The sequence below is a fragment of the Nansenia antarctica genome (assembly GCF_963989245.1).
Source record: "Nansenia antarctica genome assembly, chromosome: 5".
NCBI classification, from domain to species: Eukaryota; Metazoa; Chordata; class Actinopteri; order Argentiniformes; family Microstomatidae; genus Nansenia; species Nansenia antarctica.
The window spans coordinates 10,159,642-10,173,763 of NC_137690.1; the positions used below are offsets into that span (position 1 = coordinate 10,159,642).

Genomic DNA, 14,122 nt, shown 5'->3' on the forward strand with positions numbered 1-14,122 from the left:
TGAATTACAACTCTTTCCCATCTACTTTCCTTTGGCCTTTTTAGACACAGTAGAGCCTTATAGAACCCATGGAGCCCATGGAACCCATCTATATTTAAGCAAGTATCGGGGAAAAGGAGACTGATTATGGGTGGAACCAGGACTCAAGATCTGTATGCGTAACACTGACATTCACGCAAATCTTGCATTAATGCCAATGGGAAATGTACGCAAATTATTAAGAGTTACACGCACAGATCTCGAGATAGGATTCCATCCTATAGTATATGAGGTACTGCAACAAAAAAAACACACACACACCAAAAAACGAGCTTCTGAACTACCGAGTAGTGTAAATTGATAGAAAACCAATCCTTTCAAGATTTCCAAATAACTTTCTATGAACCTGAAGGAACTATGTCACTCTGGACCCCTCTTCAACCTAAAGTGACACAGTCGACAGGGTGCAACGTTTGGACGGAAATGTCATGCCCGATGTATGTATCATTCCGTGATCTGTTTCCACTCCGCAAACATTTCTATCTGCATCTAAAAGTTGCACCCCATTGAGAATGCCACCAACGGAGAAGTGTGGTCTAGTATAGCTTAATCTCCTCAATGAGAAAAGTGTGTGACACTGGCTCCCCTCCAATTGACACCCTCACCCTCCACCCCCCACCCCCTAAAATAAAACAAAACAAAACAAAACAAAAAAAACAAAACTGTGTGTATATTTTGGTATATAACCTTTTCATCTGAGTTGGTGGTTTGTTGAAGCTTTACATAGGCAACTGTCTCCATACACGCATAGGCAACTGTGTGCATGTACATGCAGGTATTTGTGTAATAAGAATTAAGAGTGTACATTTGAAAAACAAAAAAAAATAAAATCCTCAAACATCTTGCACAAAATGGAGTCTAGATATCACATGAAAACCAACTCGCCAAATCCCCAAAAACCTCACAAACTGGGCCAGCTACACAGTTTCTCTCCTATAGTCGCGTGGCGGCCCTGACCCTCTAAGGTCGTGGGGGGGGTGGGCCTTTGTTTAGTACCCCTGCCAACCACTTGCTTGAAACGTGCTGAACTTCACCCCCATATTTGTGCTATGATTCTCTATCTCAGCCCCCTTGATGCTGTTGATCATGCGGATGTGGGCTGAGCTGCTCCGTGGCCACAGGAATGAACTGGATATGTCTGGATACGTCAGGCCGTCATTTTCAGTAGAAATCCACACCATCTAAGATGATAACATTCGGTCGCTCAGGGAGCAAAAAGGCTAAAACAAGGCAACTGAGGGTTTTTCATTGATTTGATTGACTGACTGATAGGGTACCAAAGACATTGGTTTGAGTCCCTGTTTTTCGGGCTCTACCTCATACCCCCAGGTTCTCGTCTGTAGCTTCACTGTTTCCCGACGCGTCGTGGGTACTGGAGCTCTGGGGGTGGAACAGAGCCCTCGTCTCCTCCTCCTGGGGGTACGTTTGACCTCTGAACTCTCCCGAGGAGAAGTACCCCTCGTTGGGCTCCCGTTGTTGTTCCCCTGTCTGCCTCTCTCCCTCTACTGCGAGGCCGGCTGGCAACAGGCTGCTCTGAGTCTCTGCCCCCATGCCCAGCTCACAGTCCGTGTCCTCGTGGATTATGGGTATTCTCTGGCTGTGATCGCAGCAGCCCTGTCCCGAGCAGGCGTCCGAGTCTGCGTGCGCGTACTGCACGTTTACCGCGTAGTCCTCGGCGTATCGCCCCCCGGTGGCCCGGTGAACCTTCATCTCCTTGTAGAAGCAGCAGGGCAGCCCCTCGTAGCTCATCTGCTCCGAGGGAGGGCACATGTGCTCAGCTGCGGTGTAAAAGTTCTGCGAGGAGGCGGAGCTCTGAAACTCCGCCCCCCGGTGACAGCGTGCCGAGGCCAGTGGCCCTACCCTGTCCGAGTCCTGCCCTTTGCATTCCATGTTGGGAGGGAGAACCTCGAAGCAGCAGCTACACGCTGCCCCCCCTAGCTCCCCCGTCTCCTCCTGCCCCCCCTTCCCCCTGTCCGCTCCGGCGCCTTCGAGGGCCCCGGCTGAGGTAGTGCTAGTGGTGCTATTCTCCCTGGGTTCCAGTGACGAGCGACTGCTGTAGTTGGGCTCCAGGCTGCAGCTGGAGAGCTGGTCCCCGGAGCCGAAGCCCGAGGCCCCGGGAGGAGGGGGCTGGAGGCAGTCGTGTCCCGAGGGGGCGGGGGTTAGGGAGTCCTCGGCCGCCCCCTGGGCTGTGGGGCAGGCGGCTGCCCCCCCTCCTGCCTCTGCCGACCCCCCTCTACAGGGGCTCTTACTGCGGTAGACGTAGGGGTCGTAGTCGCTGCTGAGCGAGCTGCGGAAGGTGGAGCAGCTGCCGTACACGCCCTGGTTGCTGACCTCGGTACAGTCCAACATGGAGTCGCTGGACGAGCAGTGGCACTGGCCCGAGCTGCAGCTGCTGCTGTCGCTGCCGGGGCAGTCGGCCAGGTAACCGCTGCACACCGAGCGGTGGCCGTGGTAACAGCCCAGGCCCGACGTGCTCCCGGCGTCGCCGAGGCGCGAGCCTGAGGCGGGGGCCATGTGCACCACCGTCGGGTAGAGCAGCCCCTGTTGGAAGGCCCGGCTGTGGTGGCCCTTATGGGGCCCGCCCCCAGCACCGCCCAGCTGCCCCGCGACCGCCGGCCCCTGGGCCCCCCCCTCCTGGGCCTGTTGAGGGAACGTCAACCCCTGGAAGTAGTAGTGCTGGTACATGGTCTCGTACTGAGAGAAGCAGGCGGCCCGCGAGAAGCTGCGGCCGTGGAACTTGGGCCTCTTGAAGGCTCCGTGGTGGGGCTGCTGAGGGTAGGCGGGGGGACCGCGGTGCTCCATGCCACAGTGATGGGGGTTGAGAGAGTGGTCCAGGTGGAGGGTGGGGTGGTAGCCTCGCAGGAAGGCCGAGGCCGACTGGGGCGGGTACATGCCCTGGGGGTCCGGGTGCTGGTCGACGGTGAGCACGGTGATGGGGTTGCCGTGGGGGTCCATGCTGGTGCGGGTAGGGTAGGCTGTCACTTGCCCGGTGCGGTGGACTCTGCCTGGGTAGTGGACGGGCAGGACTACCCTCTGCTGCCGGTTGTGGACCGGGTTGCCTGGGTCCATGCACACAGGGCCTGGGTTCCCCTTCTTCTGCTCTGAAAGAGGGGGGGAGAGGGAGAGCGAATGAATAAAACCGCATCCGGGGGGAAATCAGTACATCATTGAGGGCAGTGTTGTTGACTAACTCACCGATAATGTTGTGTCTGCAGTGAGGGCAGGTGTGGTGCTGGAGCAACCAGGGGTCAACACACTTCTTATGAAACCTGTGGGCACACGGGATGACTCGGAGCTCCTGTGAAGGGAGAGAGGGGGGACGAGAGTTAACACAGGGTTACTGTAAAATGGTCGACGTTAAAATGTCGGCTAATATTCCCGTACAGGTTTCGGTTCTCTTTGGGTAGGAAATATCAAGCATTTTCAGAGTACAGTATGGGTGAATGGCCAACAGGTGGCAGCAAAGCGGCAACACATTTCTCATCACCCTCATCACACTGGACTTGTTGGTGACAAAGATGCACAAATGAAGCTGAAGTGCAGTTTCAACCATGAAGACTAATCTGGGCGTCACCACACCTCATCAACTTTAATCCAACGGGCACACATTGTGAGAGTATTTTACTGACTTCCTTGCACTTGCTGTCGTTCAGAAGCCTGTTACACCTTTGACCCACCACTTCCCAATCACCTCAACCCCCCCCCCAGCTGAAGGCCCTATCAACCCTTCACCGGGGGTCACGATAGCAGCTCGCCCTTTAGAGGGGCTCACCTAGCATCCCTGGGATACCATTCCCAGGACGGCAGGGCGTACACTATAAACGTTCTAAGCTGTACGAATTCAATAAAGCTGTTCAGAAATTCAGAATTCAGAAAAAGTCGACAGTATCTCGGGTTAAAATGCAGTAGGGTAGAGAAATCTCAATATCGTAACCAAAACTACAAACACGATAGGGCTCTATAGCTACACCAGTAACTCTGTAACAGCCCTACCCCTGTAATCTTTATTGCACAGAGCAAACCGAGGCAGGGCTAATATGAGGCTAATTCATTCATTCATTCATTCATTCATGCTTTACTCCCATGACCAGACATTAACATCACAGAAAACAGGGATTCCAACACTCTCTGACACAAAGCAAGGGTGTTATCATTATGTTATTCTCTCTCTCCCCCTCTCGCTCTCTCTCTCTCTCTCTCTCTCTCTCTCTCTCTCTCTCTCCCTCTCTCTCTCTCTCTCTCTCTCTCTCTCTCTCTCTCTCTCTCCCTCTCTCTCTCTCTCTCTCCCTCTCTCTCTCTCTCTCTCTCTCTCTCTCTCTCTCTCGCTCTCTCTCTCTCTCGCGCTCTCTCTCTCTCTCTCTCTCTCTCTCTCTCTCGCTCTCTCTCTCTCTCGCGCTCTCTCTCTCTCTCTCTCTCTCTCTCTCTCTCTCTCTCTCTCTCGCTCTCTCTCGCTCTCTCTCGCTCTCTCTCGCTCTCTTTCTCTGCCCCCTAGCGTGACTCATCTCCTCTTTGGGCTCTTCTCCACTCAGCTTTTGTTGCTTAGTTCAGTGCTAAAACTATAAGCTTTGATGCCATTCAGCCTTTTATATAGCCACTTCCTCTGTGCCATCCCCGGCGCCACGCTTTGTTGTGTGTTTTCTTCCACTCCTTATTCGAGACGACACATAACCACAAACACACACTCGCGCACACACACACACACACACACACACACACACACACACACACACACACACACACACACACACACACACACACACACACACACACCCTAACCGCGTCCCTGGGGCATTGGGGGCTTCTCCCCTTTGCGTCTCCGGGCAATGGATGAGCAATGCTGTTACAGTAAAAACCCTCAAAGGCCCAGATTAGGCTCTAGAATAAATATTTCGACAATGACTCTCAAGGATTAAAGGACGCCGCGCTGGGAAAAACAGGAAGTAGATCATAGACCCATGCAGCCATGACAACGTTATCTCTCCAGGTGCGAGATCGAGCGTACGTGCAGACCGAACCCCCCAAATCAAGAGGACACGTGCGGACCGAACCCACACATTAAGAGTGCACGTGAGAGCGATGAGTCGGAGTAGATGAATACGGCCCTTTGCCACACATCAATGAGCCTCGTCCACTGACATCTGGGCCCCAAGCTCATTCCTTGAAATATACCACTTCAAATCAAATGCCAGCCTCACAACAAAACTTGTCACAACTGCTCTGCGGTCCGTGTGTGTGTGTGTGTGTGTGTGTGTGTGTGTGTGTGTGTGTGTGAGTGTGCGCGTGCGTACATCGTGTGTACCGTAACAACAGAATCAACACGCCGCCCTGTCTCACCTCTCCGTCGATGTACTTCTCCAGGCAGATGGCGCAGTCGGAGGTGGAGCTGCTGCTCAGCGAATCGGACGCCCCGCAGCTGCTCTCGCGCTGACCTTTGATCTTGGCCTTGAACTTGCGGGTCTCCATTTTCTCCAGGGCCTGGATGGCCATCCTGTTCATGGAGCTCTGAGGGGGGGGGGAGGAGGGGCGGAGGGTCAGACTAGGAGTGTTTTACATACGCAGGCACAAACACAGCTTTTCCCTGAGGTTAGAATCTAAACAAGAGACAGGGTGACGGTGGAAAGACCAGATGGCAACAGACTTTCCACCAATTGAAGCCACTTAAAGTTCAAAGCAGGGGGGTCCCTCCCTGCATACTTGCTACAAGGGAAACACTGCACACAAACATACACATAACGTACATAACAGAATGCCCAGGCCAGCATGTTCCAGTCAGCTGAGATCAAACGATCAGCTGATCCAAGGTATTCAAATGTGATAGCTAAGATAGGCACCATTAAGGAAATAATGTGTGACAATTAGCCCCCTGGTATAAACAGCTCATTTAATCAGCCATCAAAGGAAGTCAGCATGGCTAACTCATCAGCCAATGTGACTGTGAACCCAGCCGCACGTAGGCACAGGCTAGCACGCACACACACACACCACGCACTCAAGCTAGCACGCACATACACACACACACACGCACGCACGCACGCACGCACGCACGCACGCACGCACGCACGCACGCACGCACGCACGCACGCACGCACGCACACACACACACACACACACACACACACACGCTGGCAGGATTTCACCTGTCCTGGGGGGTTCCTGCTACTGTTCTGCTTCATCACGACATCTCAGTGTGTTTGGCTCCCAGAGCAAAGACCTCTCATCGACATTAATGAAATATTAAGCCTGACTCATGCACGTAAGTACCCCTGCTGAGAGCTCTGTGTCACCACCACACCAGACCATTTCAGTCCTAATATGAACATTGGAAAAAAACACAGGAAATGAAGATCCACCATACTGTAGTCAGCAGTGTGGTGGTGAGGAGGTTAGTGACTGACCTGGGACCTCCTCTGTTTCAGCTTGATCTTGATGAGCAGGATGAGACACACCAGAGACACCACCACGAAGAAGGCCAGGAAGATCCCCATGTCAAAGTATTCCGTCGGCTGCTGTTAGGGAGACACAGGGGGGAAGGGGGAAGGTTGAAACATCAAATACAGTACAACCATGGATATAGACAACCATGGATATAGACAACCATGGATATAGACAACCATGGATATAGACACACACATGGGTTGGGGAATAGAGCTGCACAGTATTGACATATACAGTACTGTACAGTCTACATCAGACCTGATCGTTTTAGAGAATCCATAAAATGGTATCCTTCATACATAAAACATACTGTACAATGACAAACCGTGATGTCATTTTTTCTTTCATTTCTAAAGACTTTTGTGTCTTCATCCATTCCTCCCTCTGAAAAAGCCTTTGGTAATGGCAGGCTACTTGACCTCAGAGTGTGCTGATTTCTTATCAAATATTCCAGCTCTATTAAATGGGTGATATCAATCTGCCGGAGTGCGATGCAAGAGGCCCACGCCTCCAGCCATGAGAGAGAATGGGAATAATAGAGAGGGTCAGATTTCCCAGGAAGAATTTCTGAATTCTATATCCTAAACACTACTAAACGTACTGTGGGACACACACACACACGCACGCATGCGCGCACGTGCGCACGCACACACACACACACACACACACACACACACACACACACACACATCCAGGCACTAGCCTCTTCCCAGGTTTGGTTTTGGCGCCTGTGGCCTCTTACCCTCGGTGGTCTGTGCTGGATTCTGGCTCGAGCCACTTTCTGCTTGTTCACGATGTTCATCAGCTTAATGGCGTCGGCCCCTTTAACATAGACCACTGGCCGCTTCAGGGGGTCCTCTGCCACCTGGTTCAGCTGGATGGAGAGGAGAGAAACACGCATCAAACCAGCGTCACAGCACTAATGGGCAAATCCAAATTTGGCCCCTACACCACATTGGCAGTGCGCCGTATTCTAAATTATCGGCTTATGAATATGAGCTGTATGAATATCGTGAGGCTCGTGGCATAAACTCTTTCATTTCCCGCTGAGAAAATAACCTATAGGCTCAAGACATGGAAACTGCGGTTCACTTTCTACAGCGGGGAAGGAAAAAAAATGTCAATGAATTGTATGTTCTGAATATGGAACCTAGTGGAAACAGACTGCCTCCTCCTCAGTTCCCCTCTTTAGTCTGCTGCTGGAGTCTGTCATTTGAAAGCCCAAGGGAAATACCAGGGATATTTACATTTCTATTTCTTCTTCTCCTGTCGTCATGTTTCCAAGTGAAATATGCTCTGGTAAAAAGTATAGCTATGGACATTTTTAATCTCCGGTTCTGAATGGAGTCGACCTGTCTACCGCCATTGGTGTCAAAATGTCAATACAACCATGTACAGTACGTGTACGGTAAAGGGAAATGTATTCGGTCTGCCACTACCTCAGAGTCCAACCAAGGAGTATGAATTGAAGACCCAACTGAGCGTGCAAGATCGGGAACTTAAATCAAAGCGCTTCTTGATTACCGAAAAACCATTCCATTTCCGCATGGGGGGTGCTTAAAGTACATACGTGAGTGAGTTCAGATACATTAACTTCATAACGCTTTCTCCTAATTTCAGCTGTGGGAAGTTAATTCTCCCCTAACTCCTCCTCCCTGCCCCTCGGCCTTGTGGGTCCTGTCTGTGCCGATTCGGCCGCTCCAAATGGAAAACCCTCTCGGGGGAATTTAACACAGCCGCCCGCGCCGCCTTTCATGTGGTCCCGCACAAGCCTTTTATCTCTCAGTTAGGCGCTTTACGACCCAGGGGCTGAGAAAGGAAAAAAAAAAAAAAACTGCAAGTCCGGGCCTGGCATGGCTGGGTTGAATACCACAGGAGAATTCTTGCGACAAAGCTGAGCGGAGCGGAGGAGCAACTTATGTATTACCCCCTCTCGTAACAACAAAGGCACAGGAACTAGTCTGGGTAGAATGGAGGGATGGAGGGATGGAGAGAGAGAGAGAGAGAGAGAGAGAGAGAGAGCGAAAGAGAGAAATAGAGAGCTCCATGGATCATTTCTGGTCCCAGGGGATGAGGTAATGCATGTTGGTGCGCACTACCTGTGCAATTATGAGCTCAACAGAGCATGGTCCTGGTCTACTGAAAGCCTAACCTGGATATCCATTTTCAGTCTCTCACAGTACAGTGCTCTTTAAGCTAGGCTAAACCCCCAAATGGTTGAATGAGCCAGGTTTATCCACATGGTTTTATACAGAGGTAAAGAGAGAAAGGCCATTGTTGATGCATACACACACAACCTGCTTGATGGAGAGGAATCTCTCGAGCCTTATGAGTGTGTGTGTGTGTGTGTGTGTGTGTGTGTGTGTGTGTGTGTGTGTGTGTGTGTGTGTGTGTGTGTGTGTGTGTGTGTGCGTGCGTGCGTACTAACCTGATCGATGGCATCAGGGTTTTCTGACACGTCAAAGATGACAGCTGTTGCTCCTCTCTGAACTGCTCTCTTTGCCTGCAGGAAACAAAAACAATCATTAGAAATGCAGCAATCACAAACATAAACAACATATCGGCATAGACAGCATTAGATCAAATACAAACATCCGCGAGATTTGCAATTGAAAATGTTCTGAACGATAATGTTACATTCTCATTGCTAGCCACTAGAGGGCCTTCTCTGACTTTGAATGTCCTGACTCTGCGTAGAACCAATCAGCTCGAGCGACACCAGAGAGGGAGTGGAGCACCATCGAGAGGTAAACAACTGGATGATAACATTGGTAGGATGAGCACATGTGGTCTATCCATCAACCCTCTTTATACATGATGTCACTTCAGAGTGCATCTGCATCAGATTATAGTAATGATCGCCATTGGATTTATCGTATTTCCACAGCTTTTACTGTCTAAATACCTTACAAAACATGCACTAGAGAGAAAGAGAGACATCTTGTATAACCAGCTTGAAGCATCATATAGTGAAAAGAGGCTGCCATCGTTTTGGCGGCAACTCTGAAAGTTAACATTTCAATGTTAAAGAAGAGTGCAGTGCTCTTAAAACTAAGTCTCAAACTTAACAACTTCACCAACTGCCAAAAGAGTGAGAGATCCTTTAATACACTGGGTGAGAGACTGAACTGGTACAGAAGTCTTTTGATGGCTTCTGCTTCAGGCAAGAGATAAAGGAAACCGTTGATTCTGCAGAACCCAGAGTATCTCCTCACAGAATCCAAATTGGCTTCCTCTGAAGAGAAAAAAAAAAGAAGTCTTCTTCTTTTTTTTAAATCTTAACTCCTACGTTCCCGATATCTATTTTCACCCCGGTAGAATCGTGTTGCCCTATTTAGATGTTTTTGAAGTCTGAACTACATGATCTCAAAGAGTGCAGGCAGGATCATATCCTGGCATTATCAAGCGCCCTTGGGTTCGTGCCAGCACTCTTCATTTAAGGGGAGGGGGGAACAAGATCAAAGAGACAGTGTACAGTACAGAGCTGTGGCTGAGAAGTGTCACAAGGCAGCTCAGGTCTACAGGCCTGGTAGTCAGTTAGTTAAGGTGCGGGGGTGAAAAAGCAGTCTTTTCACCAACCCCGGTCATGCTCAATTCTGAGGTGGCATTCAGCAATCTGCGGTTTCATTGAGCAACCGTGTCAAAACAAAAACAAGCCAAAACATTGTTTCTGTTGGCTTTTCTGATCTTGTGCTTTCTGAGAAAAAACGAAAAAAACGAAAAAAACGAAAACGAAAAAGAGAGTCTGCAGTAAAATGCTGAGGGTGTGCTGGCCTTTTGAAATGTGGGTAATGATTACAAGAGACATGCCCATTATGAAATCAGATCTGTGTTGTCCGAGCGACCGTTCCGACCATGTATTTGGACACTTTTTACCCTAAAAGGAAATAACTCAACCTGGAATGTGTAGTTTGATTACAATTTTGCCCTGTATTTAGTCTGAATATAGATGTTAATGTGCATATACAGTGCAGTGCGTAAGGGCGCGGCACTGGGAGAGAAAGAGGGCTTTTGGACTTTTCCTCTTCCAATCCGATAGATATTCTATCACAGAGTCGAGAACTGAGGACCTTCAGAAGCCAAGGCAGAAACAGAGGGGGAACCCAGGGGACTTGTGTTCTCTCTCACACCAGTCATGAATCCCCCCCCGCCCCCCCAATCCCCCCTCCCCCTCATCTATTCCCCATCCAATACTGGAGTGAGATCAAAACAGAGTAGGGAGAGTTGGCCTAGCGCAGTGCGTGTTTGATCGCCTCTACTCCTCATCGTCTATCTGCAGGCTGGCAGGCCTCCATCCACTTTCACCTCCATGTTGGCTGGAGGAGGTGTGTGGTGAGCAGCGGAGGAGAGCGGGGGCCAGGATCTGCTTTATTACTACAGACCTCTCAGACAGGAAGTGATCTGTAAGTGCTCTGTGACTGACACTGTCTGTTCTGACAGGTCCTAACACACGACTGCAGAGGCAATGAAGGTGTATGATTCACCATAAGGGGAGTGACATGTAGGAGGTGTGTGTGGGTGGGTGTGTGTGTGTGTGTGTGTGTGTGTGTGTGTGTGTGTGTGTGTGTGTGTCTGTGTCTTTAAATCAACAAACTGACTCACAACTCACAACTAAATACTTATGTCTGACGTACAGGACTGACTCACAACAAACAAATAGTCATGTCTGATGTACGTACATACTAGCCAACAAGTCGATTTCAACGGGGTTAAAGTGTGCTCATTTACATAAACTGAGACAAGTAATGATACTAAAATACAGTTGGTTTCTTACCAGTTCAAGCTACTTTAAAACCCAGGCACAATGGGGAACCAATATTAGTATACCGGTATAGTATCCCAACTTTCAGTTTATAACTATACATATATATATTATATATATATATATATATATATATATATATATATATATATATATATATATATGTTACAACAAATAAACATGAACCAAATGATGGTGCGGATTCAAAGCGGAAAAAAAAAAAGAGAAAACAAATATTAGGCTGAAATATCAAACAGGCTTATTCTCTTAATTGGGAAATATTCTTTGGTCAACAGTCACGTCCACTTTACATTAGCTAACATTCTCTCTCTTTTCCAACTGCATGCACTTGAAGTTCAAACGCGGAGAGTGAAGTCTCTTTCTGCCTTTTCCCTCTCACCCAGTTTCAGCTGCACATTACCAGGCTGTAGCCCATTTAATTCAGCCTGCGTCTGCTCCTTTGATGTTAGCTATCCCAGTTAATAATTAATAGCTCTTGGTAAGACGCTTTCAGAAGAAAGAGATCCCTCCCAAAGAATCTCCATTTGGGCAGGCGCTGCAGTGCAGGGACTTGCCTGACGACAATAAAAATGTACCTACAGGCAAGCTCCCTCTCTCTTAAATGTGCCGCACACCCCCCCCCCCCACAACACACACACCCACCCCCCACCCATTTCCAATCCTGAAAGCTGATCTCTTCCATGAGAGGAAAAGGATGAAGAACTGAACAGCAAACTATTTCCTAAGAGAAGACATTTCAGGACAGTAGTTGAAATGAAATAACGTAACGGCACGCAAGTCTGTACATCTCTTGGCATGAGTCATGACTATATAGCGCACACATTAATCACTATTTCTCACAATGTCAAATCCACAAGGAACCACACTGTATGCATGTATGCTGCGGTATTGCATGGTATGCCCCTGATTAGATATTCTGCTTGCTCTTTTGAACTTAAAACTGCACTAGAATGACAAGTAACGCTACCTCCACCTCTACCCCTTGAGCAGACACTGATGTGAATCTCAATAGTGTCCTCTAGAACAGAACCCTGAGGTACGCCTGGCCGTTCTGCTAGCTAGCCCGAACGACATTCAAAGATGGAAAGGAGGGGGGACTGACAATGTAAACATGAAAGGAAGGACCATCACAGAAAGTCCAAACTGGAGCTCTATGTCCGTGGCTTGTCAAAGACACTCACTTAGAGCCTGCACTCTACCGCTGGCTCACCCGGCTCCATCTTGGCTCCAAAACATGAGAAAGTGGGTACAAGTGGACAGAAACCGCAGCAAAAAAGCACTGCAAGAGCCAGTCTAGACACTGAGGACAGAGAGGAAGGCGAAAGCTATGTTTAGAAACCGGTAAGTACGTCTGCCAGCTTGTAAGATTTAAGGGAAAGAAGATTTCACCATTTTCTGAAAAGACCTTTCTCAACTCAGTCAAAATGTCTGTCACACAGTTTCTGTGTAATATCAGTCTCTCTCCCACTCAAATGTGGCGCGCGTGCGCACACACACATTCACATTCACACACTCACACTACACTCACTCATACTCACACACAATGCTACACCTGCAAGTTATGCACTGGTCTTAAGCTATTTCACCAGTTTATTCTCCATTTCTCACTTTCCTTTGCTGTGCTCTCCCTTCTTTTTCTTTGCTTTCTCCCCCTCTTTTTCCTCGACTCGTCTCTCTCTCTCTCTCTCTCTCTCTCTCTCTCTCTCCCTCCCACTCTGCTCTCCCTCTCTCCGTACTGCTATAATTAAGGTAATTAAGTCTTCAGAAGGCTCTCCTCTGCTATTATGCCGTAATTTCATGTTGCCTCCTGGCTTTTCGGTTTATTAAAAGATAAAGGCATACTTTTCTCCCATGGATTCTCTTATATGTGGTCGGCTTTTTCTCTCTCTTCTCTAAAGTAGAATGTGTGTGCCAGGACATTATTTACATTCTGCTAAAATAAAATCAAAGATTTATTTCAACGTGGCTATGTATCTGCTGATTGAAAGCTATGCATTTTCGGAGAGGAAATGAAAATACATTCGAAACCCCCCCTGTCTCTTCAGGTCTGCTTTCTCATTCTTCAAGCATAATGTAGCAGAGGTGGTTGGGGGTTAGGTTGAACAGTCCTTGTGTTTTACGAGTGACCTGGTCTCTGAGGCCTGAAAACTCATTTTCTCCAACCTCACGACTAGGCTCGAGCTCAGTGGGCTAACACAGTTCTATGACGAACGACCCGGGTTCAAACTCTGTGGGCCCTATTATGCACTTCTTAACTTGCCGTCTTAAGTCTTAATTAAGACGCACCGCCAGGTTAAGACCTACCGCCACCCTTATTATGCGCTTCATACGCGCTACTGCTATTATGCAGGTGTCGATAGGCGCCCACACATAAGACGTAAGACTCCCGTGCATATATTACTCATTGTGGGAGTGTTCATATGTTAATGAAGTGCGCTAGGCGCCCCTGCTATTATGCGATCTGACTTTGCGCCTAGCGCTAAGAAGTGGTTTGAAAAGTTCTTAGGCGCTAGAGTTCATGCACGTTTTGAAACACGAGTGCGCCTCCGCGGTTTGCGCATGCGCGCCGACCGACTTCTTAAGAACTGCATAATAGAACTGCATAATAGCATAGCGCTTATGACTAAACGCAGCCGGTTCTTAAAGGGAATGGCACCTGGCACGCTGATTGGGTTGATTGAGAAGACGCCCAAAACACACCCATGACTAATTTCTGGGCTTAGCGCCGGGTCTTAGGCGCCCACTACCGCACGCATAATAGCAAAGTGGCCTTGACCACGCCTCCACGTCTTAAGTTTAGATCTACCGCCTCGTCTTATTGCTTAAGACTTATGAAGTGCATAATAGGGCCCTGCAAGTCATACA

At 49.0% G+C, this 14,122-nt stretch overlaps 1 protein-coding gene across 1 annotated transcript in view; it reads right to left on the reverse strand.

The window, feature by feature from the left end:
* Nucleotides 1-969: 969 nt before the first annotated feature.
* znrf3 (zinc and ring finger 3) overlaps nt 970-14,122 on the reverse strand; it is a gene marked incomplete at its 5' end in the record, with an annotated part of 26,985 nt that continues 13,832 nt past the window's right edge. Inside the window, 6 exons of the mRNA XM_080532408.1 lie at nt 970-3,140; nt 3,235-3,337; nt 5,374-5,541; nt 6,435-6,545; nt 7,217-7,348; nt 8,903-8,977. Of these exons, the coding sequence (XP_080388534.1) occupies nt 1,357-3,140; nt 3,235-3,337; nt 5,374-5,541; nt 6,435-6,545; nt 7,217-7,348; nt 8,903-8,977 (2,373 nt within the window). The 3' untranslated portion in view covers nt 970-1,356. The remainder of the gene's footprint in view (nt 3,141-3,234; nt 3,338-5,373; nt 5,542-6,434; nt 6,546-7,216; nt 7,349-8,902; nt 8,978-14,122) is intronic.